At 44.4% G+C, this 22,678-nt stretch overlaps 1 protein-coding gene across 4 annotated transcripts in view; it reads left to right on the top strand.

Annotated features, from left to right (window-relative positions):
• Positions 1-22,678, top strand: part of DLGAP5 (DLG associated protein 5) — a 40,836-nt gene that overhangs the window by 6,225 nt on the left and 11,933 nt on the right. For all 4 annotated transcript variants that reach the window (XM_019550856.1, XM_019550855.1, XM_019550853.1 and 1 more), the window contains exons 3-13: positions 1,726-1,934; positions 4,968-5,054; positions 6,666-6,765; positions 12,343-12,441; positions 14,318-14,388; positions 16,599-16,894; positions 17,701-17,840; positions 17,928-18,054; positions 18,661-18,746; positions 19,518-19,678; positions 20,942-21,034. In XM_019550856.1, the coding sequence (XP_019406401.1) occupies positions 1,726-1,934; positions 4,968-5,054; positions 6,666-6,765; positions 12,343-12,441; positions 14,318-14,388; positions 16,599-16,894; positions 17,701-17,840; positions 17,928-18,054; positions 18,661-18,746; positions 19,518-19,678; positions 20,942-21,034 (1,469 nt within the window). The remainder of the gene's footprint in view (positions 1-1,725; positions 1,935-4,967; positions 5,055-6,665; positions 6,766-12,342; positions 12,442-14,317; positions 14,389-16,598; positions 16,895-17,700; positions 17,841-17,927; positions 18,055-18,660; positions 18,747-19,517; positions 19,679-20,941; positions 21,035-22,678) is intronic.

The raw sequence follows: 22,678 nt of genomic DNA, 5'->3' as shown, positions 1-22,678 counted from the left end.
ACATTAGGGCTGGAAGAGACCTTGGAAGATCATCGAGTCCAGCTCCCATGCTCAAAGGGCAGGAAGTCAGCTGGGGTCATAAGATCCCAGCAAGATAAGCATCCAATTTGCTCTTGAAGGTGTTCAGTGTAGGTGCTTGAACCACCTCCGATGGCAGGCTGTTCCAGACCTTCGGGGCTCAGACAGTAAAGAAGTTCTTCCTTATGTCCAGCCTGAAATGGTCTTGCAGTTGACCTCGTCATCCCTTGGGGCATTCTGGTGAACAAACGTTCCCCCAGATCCTGGTGGTCACCCCTGATAAACGCATAGGTGGCCATCAGATCACCCCTGAGCCTGCGCTTTTCCAGGCTAAAGAGCCCCATGGCTCTCAGCCTGTCATCGTAAGGTCTGTTTTCCTGACCTCTGATCATGCGCATGGCTCTTCTCTGGACTCTCTCAAGCTTCTCCACATCCTTTTTGTGGAGCCCAAAACTGGATGCAGTACTCCAGCTGTGGCCTCACCAAAGGGGGTATAATTTAATTATTGTAATATTAAGTGATGCTTCTAACTGTAATAGGGACAAACTTTTCAGATAGATTTTTTTTTCCAAATGTGCATCTTATAAATCGTTACAATTTAGATTAATAGTTAAAATAAAATTATTAATCTGATTATTTGTCCCCTTCAATTGAAAAGCATTTCAGATTTTGGCTCCTTTTATTTTCCTTCAGTTTGTAATTTGAGCTCTGAAGAGTGTAGATATTGTTCCTGTTCCCTGAACATACCTGGGCATGATGGTAAACTGCATCTTATTGGAGGGCCTAGTGGCAACATGGTGGGGCTACTTGTGGTCGGGTATAGTTCCTATAAAATGCCACAGTGGTGCAACCTCCAGAGTAAGGCGAGTATAGGGCGCCTTGAAACTGTAGGCTCCACTGCCTTGTTGGGTACTCTTTGGTTGGAGAAAGGCTAAGGGACATCCCCCTGACAGAAATGCGCCCTTGCTTAGGCAGTTGCCAGCAGTTCTTATTTTTTCCTCTGGGAGAAGCTACAGCCATCGAAGCACTGAACGTCTGGACTTGATCTGGCCTTTGGATTCTGTCTCAGTGGTAGATGGGGATGGTAGATCTTAGGTAGGCTCCTCTCCATACTCTTGCCTAGGTGTACATGTCAAAGGTCTTGGTATGATGGTTGCAGAACACCATACAAGTGGATTCATTAGGCACCTGACTAGATCTATAATGTGTACACTGCGATCCAGAGGATTAATGGTTGCCTAACACTACTGAACCGTACCCAAGTTTCAATTTCTATTAATGCTTGGCCCTTGTTTAGGTTATTATGCCTGCCTAAATATAATTACACTGATTTAACTAAAGTGATTTGTTTTATACTGGTTTAACTAAAGCAGTGATCTGTTTTTTACCAGGTAAATTGATATAACAAGCCAAAACTAATATAAGATTTCACATGCAGTTGCTCTAGGCCAATTAAACTTGTGCAGCTTCATACAGGAAAGCATTTAGCTGAAATCCTTAATGCAAGCATAACGTCTAGGTAAATAAGTCTGCTCCTCAGTATCATCCTCTTGTCTCTTCACAGGAGAATTCTAAATATTTGTCAGTGGTTTCTATAATAAATCAGGGAACACTGGTAATCTAGTCACCTCATTTTGCAGTAATTAAATTGAAGTGGAACAATGTCTTTTCATACCTGGTTAAATGTATGTTTTTATTTTGTCATAGAACAAGCTACAAATGTAGCTATCAAAAGTGTAAATGAGCGCAAGGAAATGCTCCAACGCTATAAAGAAGAAAAAGAACTTCGAAAACTAAAGGAGCAGAGAGAGAAAGCTAAAAAGGGTGCATTTAAAGTTGGACTTTACAAACCTGCTGCACCTGGTTTTCTTCCATCTATATCACAGAATGCAGTGACAGTCAAGCCAAAGGAGAAGGTAATAAAATAGTGATATTGGTGCCTGTCTTGGGCTGGGTCTGTTAAATAATGCTTTATGCATTTATCTTTAATGAAGATTAATATCAACTTTTATCTAGAAAGGTTGAGCTCCATCTATCTTTGATATAATACCAGTGAGTTTGGGCTGCTTTTAAAAGGGAAGAAACTTGGACATTGATGCTTGAACTTTTAAACCTGCATGCTGGAAAAGGGGTGAGGGGCTGATCTATGGGCCAGAGTCATCCCCATGCCAGCATTGGGTCTTGTGCAGCTTCTGCTCACACGCTGCTTCTGCCCCACATGCCTGATCTAGCAGATGAGAAGATCCTACTGTCTGGCCTGCAGGCCTCCCTACAGGTCCAGAAATTTGACAGCTGGGGAGTGGTACCATGGCTACCCCCCTGCCAAATCTTCAGACTTGAGAGCCTTGTAAATTGGGTGATACAGTGTTGGATCTGGGCCAGTGTTGAGCACCCCTGAACTAGGATATCAAGGTAAAACACTTAACTTGTAAACAGACATTTTATTTGACCCTGGACTGAATGTATCAGGGACTGAGCCTAGATCAGTGGTAGGCACAATATGGCTTGCGGGGCCATATCTGGTCTGCTAATTGATTCTATTTGGCCCATGCTGGAGCTGGAGCTGCTGCCCACCCATGGATAGATTCAATTAGCAGGCTGGTGGGTGGCAGCTCCCACTCTGGCCTCTGCTGGCACAGCAGGGAATGCTGGGTGGAAGCAGCGCTGCCCAGCTGCTCGCCTAGCACCACACGGCAGCCTGGGAGATGGATGCTGGCAGGCAGGTGGGGCTGCTTCTGCCCAGTATCATTTTGTTCCGCCCCCACCCCCCCGGTGCCAACATAGGAACTTGGCCTTGCCTGCCCAGCACCGCGGTGGGGGACAAAACAGACACACGCTGACATGGGACTGATCCCTCCAGCTGCACAGTGGGGGGTCCAAAAGCTGGGGGGATTCTCCCCCGACGGTGGGTCTCAGCCCGTTGGTTCCTGCCTGCTGGTGTCAGCCAGGCTGGCAGCAAGGGGGGCAGGGGGCAGGGAGGAAGAGAGACCAGGGGGGCTATTATTTTGCGTGGAGGGCCGCTTACCCAGTTTTGGTGAGCTGTCGAGGGCCACATGGGTAGCCCCGCCCCTTGACAGGTGTCCTGTCCCCCTGGTCACCATCTTGGGACCAATGTCTCAGGGCCAGCACCGGTGGGGCCCAGAGTGGGGCACAGGCTGGCAGGGGTCTGTGGAGCCAGGCTGGGCTCCATCAGCAGGGAGAGGAGGGAGCTGGCCTGGCTCCGTAGAGCCCCCGCCAGCCAGGACCCTGTACTCCTGCTGCTCTGCTCTGGGCCCCGCCAGTGCTGGCCCTGGGACACTGGTGTGGGCCCTGTGCACCTGTTCACTCCCAGTGCCGCCCAGCCTGCGTTACAGGCTGGGGGAAGTGTAAAGCCCCAACTCCCTGCTCCCCGGCAGGGAAGGAGCTGGTGCTGAGTGCAGGGAAAAGTGGCCCCTCCACCGCCCCGTGCCTGGCACTCCCTGCTGCAGCCACTTGCAGCCTTTGCGAGGCTGTCCGGAGCAGGCACAGGCAGCCCCAGGTAGGCTGTGAGTGGCTGCAGCGCAGGGCGCTGGCCATGGAGTGGAGGACGGGCTGCTTTTCCCCGCATTCAGTACCCTCTTGTAACCTGCCCCTGCTGCCAGCCTGGGCCCTGCACCAGCTCTGGGCTCACCCACGGGGGTTGTGCATGGTGGAAGCAGCTGCAGCCCCCCCGCTTGCTGCACCGGGCAGTGTTTTGCCACTGCTGCCTCTGTGCTGCCCAGCATGCAAGCTCTGGGCAGGCAGCAGCAGCAAACGCTGCGGGGGAGCTGCAGCTGCCATGGCGCAGCCCCGAGGGGTGAGCCTGGAGCTGGTGCAGAGCCCAGACTGGCTGCGGTGGTGGGTTACAAGCTGGTGCTGAGTGCTGGGGGTGCCTGTGCCTGCTCAGGACAGCCCCGTGTGTGCTGTGAGTGGCTGCAGCAGAGAGTGCCGGCCATGGAGTGGGGGCTGCTTTTCCTGGGGCTCCTTCTCTGCCCGGGGCCCTCCCTTGCCCTCCCCCCTTACCTGAGTTTCCAATGACATGCAGCCACATGGTCCCAGCCTAGAAGCCCCTCCTGGGGCTTCTGGCTGGGGGGTGGGGCTGGGTGGGCCCTGCTGTTGTGGGAGAATGGCAGGCTTCCCCTGGGTCCTACTGCCCCTCGTTTCTGTCATTTTTGACAGGAACCAAAGACGGATAGATATTAATTTTCTAAATTTTTTAGGGGACCCGCGGGCCGGATAGAATGGTAAGACACTATAGCCCCAGGCGGGCTCCTGCTGCTGCTGCTCTGGCCCAGCTGCATAGGAGCTCATGTGAGAGTGTGCATGTGCACAGCCCTCAACATCTTACTAAAACTCAGTAAACAGCCCTCCAGCCCAAATAGTTGCCCACCCCTGCCCTAGATCAAAACAGCAGTGGTGTAGCTATTTAAATGTATTGGCCTTTCCTATTTAAATGTATTGGGCTGCATTTCTACTCCTTTGCCAATGGGTTGCCGGTGGTCATGCAGTCTGATAGACTTCTCCCTAAAATAACTAAAAATAACTGTATGGATATACAACCAGATGTCCCAGGAAAAAGTGTTAGTACATTTTGTCTGGAATACTTCAAAAGGACTTAAAGTGGGATAATGTATATGTATGTCTGTATGAACCCAGATAAAAGCCTGTCCTGGGACAAATGTGATGTCTGTTCACAGGCTTAGGGTTTGTCTACACATGGAGCTACTAATGAGTGGAATGGCTCCATGTTCAGACACTTGCTGTGGAATAATATTACCTAGTTCCTCTTCAGCTCAATACACTTGGAAGCCAGGAGTAAAGTGCAATTACTTTAATCCAATTCACTTTCAAGTGCAGATAAATGTCAACCTTTTTTCACAGTACTTTCTTCTAATATTGTTATAATAGGAGGGAAAAGGAATATGTTAACATTTCTTTGGGGATGTTTTTAGTTGGCTCCTGCTTCCTCCACACGCATTACAAGATCAAAGGCAAAGAGCCAAGCAGAACAAACATCAACAAGATCTCAGCCTTTCACGGTGTGTATTCTGTATTTTTGTCTTTTACTTTTGTCCTTTGTGTAGATTCATGTTAAATACTAGACCCAAGTTAAATATTCTATCTATTATAAACTAGCTATACTGATGAGAAGTAGATAAACTAGCCCAGGACACTTGCTTGTGCTTTTAGGAGTCGCATTGCACTTCATGTTTCTGGCTGATAAATTGCACTGCAAAAATGGTTTACTAGTATTGTCTTTCCATGTACCCATTTGTGATTGCAAGCAAAAGGACAGGTAGTTCAGGAGAGAACCCAAAGTCTGTTTTTTGCTATGGCAGAAGTCTGAAAATGTCTAGCCTAATATATCCTAGTAAAAATACATGGTGCATTGTCTTAAATTCCTTGTCCTTAAACACCCCGTCAAGACTGAAATATGTCAACCGTAATTGCTAGTTTAATTGAATATTGTACCATTTTGGCGTTACTTGCGTAAAAAGCATTTAATTTGATGCAGCCTTTGAGAGAGGTAATAGTATAGCTCAAATACATTTGATTTGGGTGAGACAGAGTTATCTGAAGACTCACTAATCATGATTTTTACTGTGCTATCCTTTTCATGTGGTATTTACCTGAATCCAAGATGACGTAGAATTTAAAATGACCCCCTAATAATTAGATTCTATACATGGAGTATTATAAATTTGTTATAATTTTCCATGCATAGAATCTAATTATCGAACGGTTTTCTTAAAATTTGTCCCCATAAAGCAGCACTGGAGAGCAATGGGTCAGACTGCCTCCCCTGCATGCCCCCTTGGCCCCACATGAATGTGCCTGCTCCCCACATCACTTTTCCTCTCCTCGCTGGTGCTTTGTCCCCCCTTTGCTACTTGTCCCTCTACCTCCAAACCACCTTTTACCCCTCATGCCTATGCCTGTCCCTCCTGCTACTGACCCTTCTGGTGCCCTTCTGCCTCCCCTAACCATGTGCTCTCTGTTGCCTATCTCTGCCCACTTCTTCACCCTGTGCTTGTGCCTGTTCCCCTTGCTGCTTGCCTCCCCTTGCCTGTTTCTCTCCCCACCCAATTCCCTACCTCTGTTTAGTCTCCCTTGTGCTTCCCCCACTGTGTGGCCACTGCTCTGTTGCACGAGCTACCTCCTGGCCAGGGGTAGGTTGTGGCTTAATTCTGGCTGAACCAACCCTGGACTGTTATTCAAAAGTCTCTAAGACTAGGCTTCCTCCCCCAACCTTTTCCATGTTGATTGGGGGAAAGAACTTCATCTTGGGTGTGAGTAAATACAGTAAATGTTTTCTGAAAACTGTCTTCTAAAATATGTGTATAAAGTTTGAATGGAAAATTTTTACCCATTTTCCAAGTAAGCTTTAAAAATCCAGTTTCCTAAACTGATTTCACTAGTAGGTTACTAGAAATATAATGTACATTTAATAGAAGCATCAAAAGTGAGATTTCAGTTAACATAATCTCCCTTCTTCAACGCCTTCATATCACTCAGTTCTGATCACCTGCCTCAAGACATCAGAGCTTTGCAGACAGGACAAATTAACCTGCTCAGGACATAAGGAAAGTAACTAGATTAACTCATTCTTAGGATGCTGAAGATTCACAAAACTCAAACTGTCTTTGTAGATCTGTGCTGACCGTGCTACCAATGGGCATAGCATTCACTCTGCCCAAACTGGACGTAGACAGGCGCCTGCAGACAAAGTGACTGAAAAAGGGAAAAAAGGTATGAATGTAGAATGGTTCCAAGCGAGAGGAACTGTTCTGTTTAAAGTCCACGGTGCTGGGAAATGGATTGCTTAATTTGCTCCTAACCATAAAACTGAAATTTCGGTCTACTTTCCATTCTCTTGCTTTCCCCTTGAGCAAAGAAAATGAAGTGTACAATTTCACAGTGTGATTCACAAGCAAGTGGAATGCTTCATAACACATTGTGGCAGATGTTCAAATTGTTCTATTAGAATTATTTAAGTAAATATTTTTGTTGAAGCTATGTAAAAAGTTTGTTCTCTAATAATAATGATGGACACTAGCTTCCCACTAATTAGCTAGTCCCAAAATCCTTGATATTTTAACATTTGAGTTTACTTGTATAAGCAAATTCCCCAGTATACTTTTGGTACCTATGCTGTCCCCATGTTTCAAGGTCAGCTTTTAACTGCTAACAGTAGAGTAGTTCCTGTCAGACTCCAACAGTTTTCTGAACTTGTGCAAAACACTCCAGCATCCCATACACTTCCTCGATCATTTCTTTTTTTGATCATTTGTTAAGGTAGAAACTTCTCTTATCTAGTCAGCAAGGGACTACCTTTTCCTTTGATATTCTGTCAGTAGTTTGCTGCCTGCATTGATGTCTCCAGAACTTAATTTTTGTTCTGTGTCATGGCTCCATTGCTTAGTGCTCTATCACCTGTGCCACATTTTGCCTTCATGGCTTTTTAATTAAACTGGAAGATCTGGAAGTGACTGATTCTGTTTACCATGCGTCTTCCATCCTCCTCATGTCTCCAGATATTTAGGGAAATTTTCTAATAAATCCAAGTCTATTCAGTGCAAAGAAGGTTGTTTTTGTTTTTTTTTATCGCAGGTGCTCAAATTTAGATCATGAGCAGATATGTTTTACCAAATTACACAAACAAAGAAATTGTTCCTGGAATATATGGATGTAGAAACACAGACTTATAGTAAGACTACAGAGGCTGTAGAGGGTTGCAAGGTTCTCGCGGTCAGTTTAATCCTTTTCTGAAAGGTTATTAGGGCAGCATATGAGTGACTTGGTTCTACTCCCTGCTGGATCTGCTGCTCTGTTTTCAGCTCCTTGCTCCATCTACTGCTGTGCTGCCTGCTCCCTCCCCAATCTGCCATGTACCACATAGAGAGGCAGCCCGTGCCACTTGTGCCACATGTATCCACAGGTTGGCAATCCCTGATTTAGTTCAGACTGCTGTCCCTGAAGCGACTCAACACACTGAAGAACAGTTCTTAAAAGAATGTGCTAAGCTGCCTTGAGTGAAACAATTTGCTTTGTATTAATAGGGCATCAGTTAAAATCCTGTACAAGGCATTAGTACAGTTAGATGTGTGGCTGTGTTTCTGCCTTGTTGCTTTGTAAGTGGTATAACGTAACCATATCCAGGCACATAGATTAAAACAGGATCCTGCCAACAGCGTCTGTCCAGTTATCAGACTTACTGTGCAATGGTTCCATAAATGTTTTTAAAATCGTGCTGCAATTATTTTTAAGCAAATAAGTGTCTTAGTCTGGAGCTGTGGCTCATAGAGACAACTGTAATATAGGTTCCTAAAATAGCTATGAGAGATGATTCATACAGGATGCTCAAACTAATTTAAAAATCTAAGTAAACTTCAGGGCAGATCTGATGAAATTCAGCAATATTAAGTATTTAAATCAGCAAGCAGTAAATCTTTAAGTGATTGATTTTACTTGTCTCTCTTAGCATGTTGGTTTATTTTAATAGGCAATCATTGCTTGGTATAACAATTAAAGCATACTGATTTATTTATAACTAAATATGGCATATGCTAAATCTGGTACTATTGCTTACTAGGAAGATACAATAGCTGTCTACCTTAAGCATAAACAACTCCATATATTTATTCAGATTCTTTCTTTCTATATTTTGGTGATTTTTTTTCTTGCCTAATAAGCTGCTGATTCATGTTGGCCACACTAGTTTGTCTGGGAACCGAGCAATTCCATTTTAAAATAGTGTTTTTAAATTAAGCTTGTTGGATGGAAAATATTTTAATATATTGGATACCCAAGGGGAAAAGAATGAGACCAGAAGCTTTCCTGCTGAGCTTTGCTATACAACAACGATAAACTTACTGTCACTTGTTGGAGATAATAAATACCAACATTTACTCAGTTGTGAAGAAAAGTGATATAGCTACAAATTTAATATAGCATATGATGCTGTGCCATATTTAAAACTTGCCCTTGGAAGATAAAATGTTTCCCTTTGGTTCTGTTTATACAAAAGCAGTGTTTTCTTAAGCTGAAAAGGAATAAATTCAGCATTTGAAAATAGTCCCAATAGTTGATAGTTAATTTGGGCTTCTGACTAGCTTTCTGTGAATTCAGACTGAATTATGGACTCTTAATTAGACATGCTTATTTTAATTTAAAAATTCACTCTGAGTTCATTCACCCTGGCACCTTCTAGACTGAAATGTCTAGTCTGAAAATGGTTTGATTGTTTTGCGGGGAGAAAGGTGGCCTTTCAGTTAAGACTTCATTTTGGGAGTGAACAGGGGAGAACAAATAGGTTAGGTTAGTTTGCAAAGGCACCCCAGTAGGTAGCCAAGAGGAAAAGGAGCTGCATCTGGCTCCTGGCAACTGCAAAGTGAGTGAATTTGGCCTGGTCGTTTGGTGGTGGTTATGACAGTGTGCTTGGAGTGTGTATTTGCGCCCGGGAGAAGTTGCTGCCTTTGGTTCCACTTGTGCCCTAATGAGGGAGTAGAGCTAGCCCAGCCCTAGGTCAGCGTAAAAGGGAGTTCCTAAGTGAATAGCAGAGAGCAAGCAGGGCAGTTTGCCAGGCAGCTTGCTGAGGGGCAAGAGTAAAAGGAGTTGGATCTGGTATTTTCTGAAATGCTTCTAGTACCATGCCTTGATTACTGGAGGCAGACAAAGCTGCAGAGTTTTAACATGCAGTTGAGGAGATGGTGTAGAGGCAGGGCTGGGGGTGGGGAGTTAGGTTTATTGGGAACTGAGGATCCACTGGGGATAGGAGGAGCCTTTCAGGAAGGATGGGCTCCACCTAAACCAGAATGGTAATGAACAGTTGATAGAGGAGACTGAAAACTGGGGGAAAGCTGGCAGGTCTGGAAGAGTACACTAAGGAGGTGAAATCGCTTGCAATTCAGAGCCTCTCCGAGAGGACAGGAAACAGTACAGGAGGGCTCAGGTTAATTAAGCACAGAGAGAAGCAACAAAAGTATAGATTCCTGAGTTAACAGGACACACAAAAGTAGGCAACGAGACAATAATAAAAAACGCTTGCATGCTTAAGCTGGGTGGGGGGAGGTGGGGGCGAGACTAGAATGCCTGGCATTAAATGACAGTACTGACATAATAGGTATCTCCAAAATGTGGCAGAATGAGAAAAATTAATGGGACACTAACACCAGGATACAAACTATACAAGGGTGATGGAATAGTTGTTGGTGATGGAGGAGTGGCAATCTATGTCAAAGAGTGCATTAAGTTAGCAGGGGAGAGATCTGAACTGATTATTTTTTAGTTTTTAAATGTACCCAAGAACTCAGTGGGTAGGAATTCCAAGTCTAAATAGGAAGGGCATACTTCTGGAGATGTACCAGCTGTGAACATGATTCACTAGCCTATGAGAGATCTCTGAGGGTGTCAATAAGACTGAATCAGGATGAATCCGATTGATGTATTGTTATTTATGACCTCTCAGATGCCTAGAGCTAGGGGATATGAAATTAATCTTAGGTGGTAGGTTTAAAATGAACAAAAGGAAGTTCTTTTTCAGGCAGCCTGTAATTAACTTGTAAAATTCATGGTCACAAGATGTTGTAGAGGCTGATAGCTTAATCCAGTTCAGAAGGGGATTGGACCAATTCTTGGAGGAAAGGACTATCAGTAGGTGTTGAACATGGTGGATAGGGGTACAGCCTCTGAATGCGATCTTCCTAAACTTTTGAATGCTGAAAGCTGCAATGAGATAGGAGCAGGGCATACAAAATTTGGAACATGTCACGTTCATGGTCTTCCGCAGCATCCACTTTCTGCCACTGAAAGGGAGAGGATGCTGGGCTAGGTGGACCTACTGAATGGCATTTCTTTTGAGTTGGGTGTCTTTTCCAATTCCTAGGTCCACAATGCATTTTTTGGATAACTTACTGTTTCTCAGTGCCTAAAAATAAATAAACCTATTTAGGCTACACACATGCAAAACTGCCCTTCAGAGCTTACTTTTTAGTCTAGTAATTGCCTTGATCTCATTTGAGGCTTTAGCACATCCATAGTACAAAGGATATTTCTCAAGCTTTAGACAAGTCTAAGCACCTCAGAGCAAAGATACCAGGTCTGAACTTGTGCTTCCAGTAGGGGTGCACCAATAATAATTTTCTTAGCTGATACCAATAGCTGATTATTAACCAGTCATATCAGCTGATGCTGATCTGATAGCCATTTTACAGGAATGCAGCCCAGCAGCTTGGAGAACAGCCTTCTGCCCATAATTCAGTGGGGGAAGGAGGGGGTGGGGGGGCAGATGGAAGCCCCCACAGTGAGGGAGGGAGTGGGGCAGGGATAGGCACTGCCCAGCCAGGGTAGTGAATATGACCCTGGGGCCAGGAGTGGGATGGAGCTGCGGGTGGCTCACCCAAGAGGTGCGAGGGGTGGGGAGAGGGGGCAGCTCCCTGTCACTGTGCACACCCGGGGGAGGCACTGGGGGCGTGTGCACCCCCAGACTTGTGCATGAGGCGAGGGCGGGCTGCCCCCTGTGGGCTTAGGGCCAGGGACTGCGGCAGCCTCTTCCCAGTGGGGGGTGGGGGGCTTGGCTCAGGACAGGCAGGGGCAGGCTCAGCTGCAAGGGGTGGACAGTGGCAGCTCTAGGAGGGGGGGCTATGGGGCATTTTGGGGTGGCCATAGCCCCATAAACCCTCCCAGCACTGCCAGGGCACTCCATTCTGCTCCCTTTCCCACCCTGAGCAGGGGTGATATTTAGGTGGGGTGCTGAGGGGCTATGGCCACCCAAAAATTCCCTGTCTCGCTCCCAGCCCTGGGGTCACAGTCACCACCCTGGCTGGGCAGCTCCTGCCCCTGCCCCACTCCCTCCCTCATCGAGCCATCATGGGGGCCTCCATCTGCCGTCCCCCATGCCCCTTTCCCCCCACAGACGTACCGGCAGGAAGCTGCTATCCAACCTGCTGGGCTGTGTTCTTGGCTGCATACATGCTGTGGCTGCACGTATGCATGTAGCATTTATCAGTGACATTACCGACCCAAAAAAAGCTGATTGCCGATAATGTTAATTTTCCTGTTATCAGTGCCGATCTGATTATGTGACCAATATATCAGTGCACCTCTGTCTTTCAGCAGTCTGGGAGCATGAGCTATTCTGACAAAGAGACAACCCTGCTACAGACCCTGGCAAGCTAATACAGCACTTTCTAGTGCCAGTACACAGGCTGCTTGCTTCTGCAAAAGCCAGATTTGCCTAAAATTTGACAGTTGCTTCAAGTGAATGTTGCTTTGCTATGAGTTTTGTTGAAATAGCCGTGGAGGTATACTTGTCTATGTATTTTGCAGTGTTGCAACCTGGAGGCCCCCCCACAGTCTCAAATTTAAGACTCACCAGAGCAGCAGCTTCTGTGACTAAACAGCTGATAAAACCAGCTACCACCAAGGGTAAGTGAAACATTAAATATTTACAGTGTTTTGCTTGCAGAAAAACTAATGCTGGTTGTACAGTTGAGATTCGGAGCGATGTGTGTTCCAAGGCAACATGTAAATCTTAACATGAAATTGGTGAAAATAAAGAATCCAAATGCTGAAATTAGCAGTCCCTGTGGAAGAACATCATATAACTGCAGTCTCAATATCAGCATTCACGTCCCATGCAGAAGTCAACGTTGAACAAATGTAGGATGCGCTACTATCAATATCTATATGCTAATTGTGCTCCGGCAACTTGGACTTTTCTAATTTGTCTTAATTTTTTGTAGCTTGTTTATGAGTGCTATACAGTAATTTATAAATAATCTGTATGCAGGAACAGATAATCTCCAAAGGAAATATGTTTTTTGGGTCACAGATTGGCTGCTTCATCCATTTTTGTAGAGTACATGGAATAGTGGGACCATAATTTTTATGGCTCTACTGAAACAATTTTTAATGAATTCTTGAGGGGAAGAAACTATAACATACTATATCAAATATATTGTGTATTGCCCCTTTGGAATATATCTTGGAAGTAACCTACAAAAGCTTGTCACTCGGATAATTACAGCCCTGCTAGTGGTTTACTTCATTCTTTCGGTGCTACTACATGTGAAAGTAGAGCAAAATCTGAATGTAAACTATTTGATATCTTTTCGGCCTATTTTTAATATTTAGTGTAGCCTAGACTTTAAATTGGGAGAAGCTGGATCTGTATAAATTTAGGCTGGAGTACTAGTTCTACCAGAAGCTATAAAACACGGTTGTTGCATTACATAATTTTTAAATGCCAATATCTGCAATAGGGAAGAATCTGATTGTTATTCTTAAGAGTACTGTACTTGTGCTAAATCCTAGAAGTTTTTTTTGTATGAACTGCAGGATTTCTTAAAATATTGTTTGTTCTGTAATCCTTCTAATATGCAGCACTTTATTTTTGACTGCTATATGAACTAACCATATGATAAGCATATGTAGTGTCTGGCTGTTCCTGGGTCAGCTGCAGCAGGGCTCAGGGTACAAAGCCCAGTGGGCAGCAGCAGCTGCCTCCACCGGACACAGATGGTGGGGCATGTGCCCCGCCCTCCCTCTCCCACCAACACGGGGCAGCATGGGTGGCTGCAGCCACCCAAAAATTCGCTGTAGGCCTCCTCCCTGACTGCAGCCCAACCCAGTCCCCCTGCAAGGAAGACCCCGGTACAGCCTTCCCTTCCCACTCCCCGCCTCCCTGGGTATAGGGGGCATGTTCCTGGGATTTGTGCATGGGGGAGGGTGGGCTAGGGCTGGGAGGCTGCCCTGAGCTGTTCCTGGCAGGGCCGGGCTGTGCTTGGGGTGGGTGGTGGCAGCACTGAGAGGGCTACAGCAAATTTTCAGGTGGCTGCAGCCCCACCCCGTAGCTCCAAACCCAGCGCTGCTGCCTGGCCCAAGCACAGTCTGGCCCAACATCCTTGCTGGGAAGAGTCCAGCCTGCCCCGCATGTTCCCCATGCCCTCCTGGGATGCATGCCCCTCCCCACGCCCCCCAGACGAGCCCCTCACAGCTCCATCCCACTGTGCAGGGCCTGCCCCTGCCCCATCCCACTCACTGCCATGGCAGGGCAGGGGAGTGGGGCTAGGGCTGGGGCGGGGGGCGTGCCCCCAAATAATTTTTTCTCCCTCTGTCTTAATCTACACACCCCTCTTTTCCCTCCCCACATACTTAACTGCTCTGTGTGTGTGTGTGTGTGTGTATGTGTCAGGGGTGGGGTGCATGGTAGATCTTGGGTTGCTTTTAAATTAAAAGCAAACTCCTACTTTAAAAGGTTGGAGACCGCTGTCTTAAATGGTCGGAATTTGTTCTACCTTAGGTGTCCAACCACAAAAAAAGGAAACAAGTAAAGAAAAAGAGCAAAAAGAGATCAAAGCTGACAAAAATAAGGTATGTAATGTAGTTATGAAAAATGAACAGTACTAACATTCAACAATATCTACAGCAAGCTAATGCCAGGTGAAAGTACTTGTTCTACAATAGATCTGTTTTGATGTGAGGTCTGGTTTGGGTAACTGGAAACTGAGTGCTGTTTAACTTAAGGGTGTCAAACTCTTCTGGCCCTGTGGGCCAGATTAATGACACAGACCTGCTGTTTCCCCGTTTGTCATGCCAGTCTGGGTTGAGTGGTGCTTCTTCCCACCCCACAGTCAGTCTATGACTGGTGCCCTTTCCTAGGACCTTGTGATTTTTATCCTGAAACGGGTACTGTGTGCAGTGTGTTCCAGACTCGCTGGGGCTGGTGCTGCAAGCGGCGTGAACCCCAAAGTGGGCACCATGTGCATCATGGGTCCTAGACCTGCTGGAGCGGTTGCAGTGTGCGGTGCACATATCTGGCCTTATGCATGGGGCTGGTCCAGTGGCATTTTGGACAGCACCAGTGGCCAGATAACGGCTTTGCAGGTTGGATCTTTGACACCTTTGGTTTTCCTTAAGTTTTCAGATTTAATTATTTTACACTGTGACTATTAAGGACTCTGATTTCAAACTAAACCTTAAATACTAGATGCAGGCAATATTCAGTATTGACATTTGTAATGCCCTGAGCCTCATTTCTTGAATAGGAAGTTCTGCATTGCGTTCACAATATACTGGTTCAAAACTAGCACTTTTGAATTTAGCATAATCCATTCCTCACTGAAGACTCGCATAAGTGTTGCATCACTTTATATGCATCAGTGTCTGAACAGATGTTTTGTGCTTAGAAAATAGAACAATATTTTCATAGTTGCAAAATTTAATTTTAAGATTGAGAACCACCAAAAATATCAGGCGACTTTCTGGGCCAGTATTTAATCTACTGACATCTGGGGACTAAAACTAGCACCAACCATGGTACTACACAGACTCATTATCTCACTGCTATAACTTAAGATTGAGGTCTTCATTGGGGTAATAACTTGTCTGTGTTTTGATGATAGCAGTGTGTTGCATGACATCAAGCTAACCTCTTTTATCTTACCGCTATCTAGGTGTAACTGGCCTGTTAAGGAAGGAATGCAAGTCTTGGGCTCAAAGCAAGAACATTCAATAATAGTGAACCTTGAGGCTTGAATCTAAACTTAAACCTAGTTTTAATTTGTGGATAGAAATTCTATCACTATCTTAATTTCCTGGTTCCATGGATGTTTCAAACTACAAGTTCTATCCCTTGGGTAGAATACATTCTTAAGACTAATGCCTACAATATAGTACTTTAAAGCTAAAGTAACATGGAATGGAGTTTAAGGGTGTGGGCACAGATCACACTTGAACTGTTCCAGGTAGGTCACTGATTGGGAACAGTTCACAATTTTCCTGGTTTGGAGGTGTCTGCATATATACTGCAAAGGGTTCAAAGTATACCCATCTACTTTTAGGCATTGCAGAGCTATCAGATTTCCAGCAAGGGCTGGCAGTGAGTACCAACCCCTGCTCAAAGTTTCCGTAGGATTTTCCCAGTGGGTGAGGAAAGACCCTGATGGGCAGGAGAGAGTAAGGAATTGCTTGGAAGGAGAAAGGTGATTTGGACATGCCCAGAGTTTTCTACCCCCTGCTTCTCTGCAGCTTCCAGCACTCAAACCATGGGTGGGGGACAGGGGGGGGACATTATATGAGATAAAAGGGATTTAACAACACATTAAATAGTCTAAATGCATGCTTACGTCACCTGAACTCCTGCCACCCTTTGCAAATGGGCCAGGCAACTTTTGCTGCTTCAAACTCTTTTGTTCCTCATGCCCAGATCCCCGACTGCAGCTTTCCCTTTGTTAGCATGACTAATTATTAGTGTCATTTTGATCTTTTGGCTTCCAGCTGTAGCAAAACAATTTGTGTAACTTTGCACCCTTTGAATCTTTGTAGTTTATGCATCCTGGATGTCATATTTTCCTATCTCATAGTTTAGTCAGTCTCTTAAGTCTTGTCATATTCACCAGGAGGCTGATTTTGAGTTGTTGTTGTTGCCTTCCTGCAATTTTCTAACACCTCTGCTATTATACTACTTTAGCATATGCAAACAGTAAATGTTGCAGGAACCAGGTGACATACTGTAATGTACAGATCAGCTCCTTGTGCTTCACATCTTATTTAAATGTTTGCTTTGTCTTGTGCTATTACAGACCCTACCTTCTAAACATGAAGGGGAAGAAAATACTCTGCACCCAATAGCTGAAGACTTGGTTACTGACTCCAAAAATTCAACATCACTAGAACTTCTTGAGGAAAAGACCATACAGGAAAATAACTTACCAGTGACAAATGGTCCTGCTCCAGCGAGGCAGCGAATGCGCTCTTTTGCTCCTCAGAACTTCGTATTTCAGCCATTAGATGGCTTAACAGCTTACAAAGTTACACCCATGACTCCTTCCAGGGCAAACGCATTTTTGACACCTAGTTTCACATGGAGCTCTCTAGTGTAAGAATCTTCTCTTGTCATTCAGCTTCCTGTTGATGACTTCCTAAATGATTAAGAACTGTCATTGCGATTTTATGTGGAAAGCACTCTGATATTTAGTCTAAGGAAATGTATGAACTGAATGGACATCTAGCATGTAATAAGAGCACTCTCCAGAATCCTATAAAAATCACTATCCCCCAAGTCCACATTTGACAAAGGAATGGTAAAGGAAGTCCCAGACTATAATCCCATGCCTTAGAAGTACAGGATTCCAAGATAATGTGGTGTCTTAATATATACTATGAAATACACACTTTCTTTTGGGTTTGGAAAAGCCCCTCCTCTCAGAAAGCAGTTGATCTAGATTTCATGGAACATGAAGAGCATATGATTATGGGTTGGAAGGGACCTTGAGGGTAATCTGATCCAACCCCATGCCTCAGTGCAGGAATGCTTTTCCTGAATCATCCCTCAGCAATGCTTATCCAGCCTCCTCTGGAAAACCTCCAGTGAAGGAGGTTCCAGGGCTCCTCTGGGCAGTCTGTTCCACTGCCTCGCTCTTCTAACAATAGGAAGTTTTTCCTGACATCCAATAAATAGACACTGCTGCACATTAAAGCCATTGCTTCATGTCCTGCCCTTTACAGCAAGGGAGCATATACGTTCTCCCTCTTTGACAGATTTTCAAATTTTTGAAAACTTGTTATTTCCCCACTTAACCTTTTTCTCCAAGATGTCTTGCCCCTTTAATTGTGTTAACTGTTGGTTATCTTTGCCAATTTTAAAACCTGCTAAAAAAAATTGCTACTCTTACTGTTCCCTAGTATGGGGTCAGAAAAAAATTGCAGAGAAGCCGTGGCACAAAAGTCTGATTCAGAAAGTAACACTTCAGCTGCTGAGAGAGGCACTGATAAAAGCTCTGAACAACAGCAGATTCCTACAAAATCTCCAAAAGCAAAGAAAGGTGTAGTATTGTGATTCACTTAATTTACTCCTCCTTTTGCCAAATACTAAAATAGTATAATTAAAATGTCCCTCACTTATTTTTCAGGCTCTCTCTCAAATGAGGAAGGTGTTCAGAAATCAAATGAAACTATTCCAGTGTTTTCAGATGTCTCAGCAATGGAAACAAAACAGGATAAAACAGAAGATCGAGAGCATGATGTGCCCTATTTTAGGTTTTTGTTAATCCTTGTTCATTCTCCTGCAGCTTTTCCTAGGAGTACTTAAAATGGACACATAGCTTAAATATGTATTGGATTGTAGATGTATGTCACATTTTTCTCAGAATGAACTAAGCAAATCCTCCATTCTTATTCTGTTTGTTCCTTTGCAGTAGACAGTGCTTTCACTTGCTTTTGCTTTTGCTTTCTTTCATAAAGGCTAATGCTTTAAATCAAGAGGAGCAAGCTTGAGAGTAAGAGCAACTATCTCCAAGTGTTTGCTCAAGTCATAATTTCCCAAACTGTGTGTTATGCCTTGTTGAGGAATAAGTGACAATTCGCTGAGGGGAGGAGGTGGAATGAGAGTGACTGACTTGACAACCCACCAAGCATGGTTGACTTTACAACCCACTAGGGTAAACTCCAAAGTTTTGGAAACACTGGCTTAGACTAGACCAGCAAGCTTAAAAAAAAAAAATCCAATTAGTCCTGTTCCAAAAGGCACTTTTTTGTCAAAATAAAAGATTAAAAGATAGCACCAAAGGCTACCATTGTGATAGTGGCAGACTATTTTTGAACTTTTATTCCCACCAATTCTTTACCTTCCCTTTATTTTTTTAGAAATGTTCTTCAGTCTGAGACTGAGAAGCTGATGTCAGAGTGTCTCCAGTGGGATGGAAAATGTGATCTGGACATCCCAGAGGATGGTAAGAGCAAACAGGTGGTCAGTCCCAGGGTGGGTTTCTTGTGCATTCCAAGCATCTTGGAGGAAGGGGGAGAGCACTGTTCTTGTATTGTTTTGGCCATTTAGTGTTGTCTGTAAAATTTAGATTGGTTACTGGGCAAAGCCATATGGTTTATATGAATATTTTAATGTGAGACTGTTCACATTAGAAGTAAAAGTTAAGTGGGGAGTGCTTAGCATGGTGGCATTAGGTATTCACTAAAGAAATGAATGGAATTCTTCAAATTCAGCAAGAAACACAAGTAATACAAAAAATGTTACATCATATTGTAAACTAGTATATACATAATTGTTCTTTTGGGGAGGGGGAATGACTGTATATATAAGGTTCCCTTCTAAAGTTATATGAAGAAGTGTATTTGAGGAATGGTCTGCAATGTATGAGGACTATAAGTATTGTTTGGGATGCTGCCAATCTGAAGTCTGATTACATAGCAGGTAAATTCCAGCACACAGATTCACAGCAGTTTAGGACTGGAAGGGATCTTGTAAGATCATTGGGTCCAGCCCCCCTGCTCTGCGCAGGAAAGACTGCTGGGGTCAAATAACCCCAGCCACGTGTTAGTCCAGTCTCCTCTGAAGATCCCCAGGGTAGCACTTTATACTTGATCAGTTAAAGCCACTTTGCTTATCAATTGAGGGATACTGTTGAGGCTTTGCTTATCAACTGAGGGATACTTTTGAGGCTTTGTTTTGGGGTTTTTTTTAATAACTGACTTCTTGTTGCCATTAGCAAAAGATCTGATTCGCACAACAGTTGGTCAGACAAGACTGCTCATAACAGAAAGGTTTAAACAGTTTGAAGGACTGGTAGATAATTGTGAATTCAAACGTGGTGAAAAGGAAACAACGTGCACAGATCTGGATGGATTTTGGGATATGGTTAGTTTTCAGGTATGTACTCAATGTTAAGCAAAATACAGAAACACTGCACAACTAATATAATTTTTTTCAATGTGTTGCGTTCTTTGTGTGGAACTTGCTCTTGGGTTTTAGACCCCGGTATTTTGTATTTACTGCCTCAGTGGTCTGGTTACCAGTTCTTAGCCAGTGTGCTAAGAAAGCTATGCGGTAAAGTCCAAACTTCAGTCTGGTACCAGGCTGGAAGCACTATAAGAGACTAGAACAGAGAACAGTGTTTACAACTCATTGGAATCCGGTGGGGAAAATGAGGGTCATAACAGTTCAGATGCATTTCCTAAAAGGGAATTTATTTTTGTCCTTTGCATTCTCTCAAGAAAGGGGGTGGATCTGCATTCTGTAAACTTGCAGGCATCTTGGGGGGAAAAAAAAACCTTTGGTTAATGAAGGTAGTTCTGCACCTGGAAGATTGGTGTAAACTAACACTGTGTTGCCTAGGAGGAAGAATGGGGAAGCTGCAGAGACAAATTTGAAATAATTCTTTCCTCCTTGTTCAGTTCCTGGTGTATACTGAGTGGCAGAAGAAAATTTGTGGAATAAGAAGGATAATATTTCTAGGGTCAGTCTACCATGAACAGATCCATCTGGACCTCCACTATTTAAGAGATTAACAAAACATATGTAACAGCTCTCTGACTTGTTGTTGAATAAGACTACTGTATTGCTAGCTTGTGATTGTAGTTTTCTCATGCCCTAAGAAAGAACCAAACAGACTATGAAGGTGTCTGGAAAAGGAGGCAGATATAGCAAACAAGTCTATACTGAAGTGTTTCTGCACAGGGAGTTTTGGTGTTGCCACTTTTGGGTCTATTATATAATGTTTTCCATAATCCTTAGGAAGAAAACATCTTTGATAGAACAATTTCTAACATTCAATGTTAGTTCAACATGAAGAGTAGGCTGTAAGCTGACTCCTTTAATTATAGGAGCTAAGTTCTTCTGGATGTGATTGTACACTTACCACATGAGACTTAAATGAGATGTTACAAGTTCCCTTCTGAATAATGCAATCATCTTTTAATCTAATGTTTGAGCGTTAGTGTAACACTTACATGAAATGTATTACCTGGGAGGCTTTGGTACATTTTTCTTCCACTCTGTTGTAGTTCAGTCTGCTTCTATATTTAATGCAAAGCTACCAACATACGCAAGCTGTTCTAAAAATAGTTTGAATAAAGCAATCTATCCATTGTAATGGTGTCATAAATTAGCCCTGTTCCCTTTTTCGTTCAACAGGTAGATGATGTGAATAAAAAATTTGATAACTTACGGAAGCTTCAAGAGAACGGGTGGCAGCCAGTTAACATCCCAAGCAAAGAAGTCATCAAGGTATTTCTAAAAATTTGGTTTAAGATACTAATTGACAACAACATGAACTGTCTAAGGCCATTAGCAGGCATTGCATTTGTATCAGGAGAAAAGGATTTCTCTTGACAGAAAAAGAGAGCATACCACTGTTCAAAGGCTTTCTTGTGGAAGAAAAATGGGTCTTCTTCAAGGAAGTTCTACATCTTCCAACCAGGTAGATGTCTCCCTTCTTGCCTAAGTTGAATGGCTATATGCTTCCTCAATGTTAAGGATACCCAGCGTCCCATACTTCTTGGCTTTCCCTTCCTTTTTCCAAGGGAGTGTTTGTTGGAATTGGGGGGGGCGCATTCTAAGGTGGGAAAAGAAGCCTCACTTCAGCCTGGAGGAGTACAGCTGCAGGAGGCAGGTGTGCTCAGGTTTGGAGTTTTTCCAGAGACCTAGAGGATTTCAGATTTGGGGGAAGCCATCCTTGTCCTGGTTCCCAGCTCTTGGGGTTTAAATGCCACCCTTTCTTGCCACTCTCCAACCTTGTTCATGGCTCTACTGCCTTTTAAATGCTGCATGTGCCACCCAACTGGGTGGCACCCACAGCAATTTAAAAGCTAGGACCTAGGGTCCAGTGATAGGGAGTAGAGGTTACAGTAAGGAAAAGCAGGTCTCCATGCAGGCTGGAGTAGCCAGCTGGAGTGTGTGGAGGCAATCGGTGTGCCAGTAGCCAAATGTGGCGAGGATCAAACAGCTGGGAATTTGTGCACCCATAGTGAAGTGCAGGCCAGATCTGTTCCACAAGCTGTGGGTTATAGATTCATAGATGTTAGTGTCGGAAGGGACCTCAGCAGATCAAGTCTGACCGCATGTCTAGGCAGGAAGGAGCGCTGAGGTCAGATAATCCCAGCCAGATGCCTGCCCAGCCTTCTCTTAAGCTGTGGGTTGCCTTGGTAAAAGTAACTAACCTTAGAGAAGTGCTACAGCTGGAGTTAAACATTCAGTTGGGAATAAATCAATCCAACACCATCAAAAACACCTTGAGAAGCTGGATACCTTCAAGTCAGCCAGCCCTGACAATCTACACCATAGGGTACTCAAGGAGCTGGCAAGCATCATAGCCCAGCCTCTGGCACAGATCTTTGAAAACTCCTGGTGCTCTGGTGAAGTGCTTGAAGACTGGAAGAAGGCCAATGTGTGGTGCCCATCTTCAAGAAAGGGAGGAAAGTGGATCTGGCTAACTATAGGCCCATCAGCCTGACTTCTATCCTGGGGAAGATCTTAAAAAGTTTATTAAAGAAGCCATCCTTAATGGACTGGCTGATGCCAACATCCTGAGGGACAGCCAGCACGGGTTTGTTGCGGGTAGGTCTTGCTTGACCAATCTCATTTCCTTCTATGACCAGGTGACCTATCACCTGGACAAGGGAGAAGAGATTGATGTCATATATCTTGATTTCGAAAAAGCCTTCGATCTGGTATCCCATGATCACCTCTTGGCGAAAATGGCCAATTGTGGCCTTGGGTCCACCACAATCCACTGGCTGGAAAATTGGCTCTGTGGTCAGACCCAGAGGGTAGTAATTGATGGAAGTCACTCATCATGGTGCCCTGTGACCAGTGGGGTCCCCCAAGGCTCTGTCCTTGGACCCATATTGTTCAACATCTTCATTAATGATG

Source organism: Crocodylus porosus, unplaced genomic scaffold (genome assembly GCF_001723895.1).
Source record: "Crocodylus porosus isolate Cpor-Errol unplaced genomic scaffold, CroPor_comp1, whole genome shotgun sequence".
Taxonomy (NCBI): Eukaryota; Metazoa; Chordata; order Crocodylia; family Crocodylidae; genus Crocodylus; species Crocodylus porosus.
Note: the sequence above shows the minus strand (reverse complement) of the source record. Positions and strands in the feature narration are given on the sequence as shown.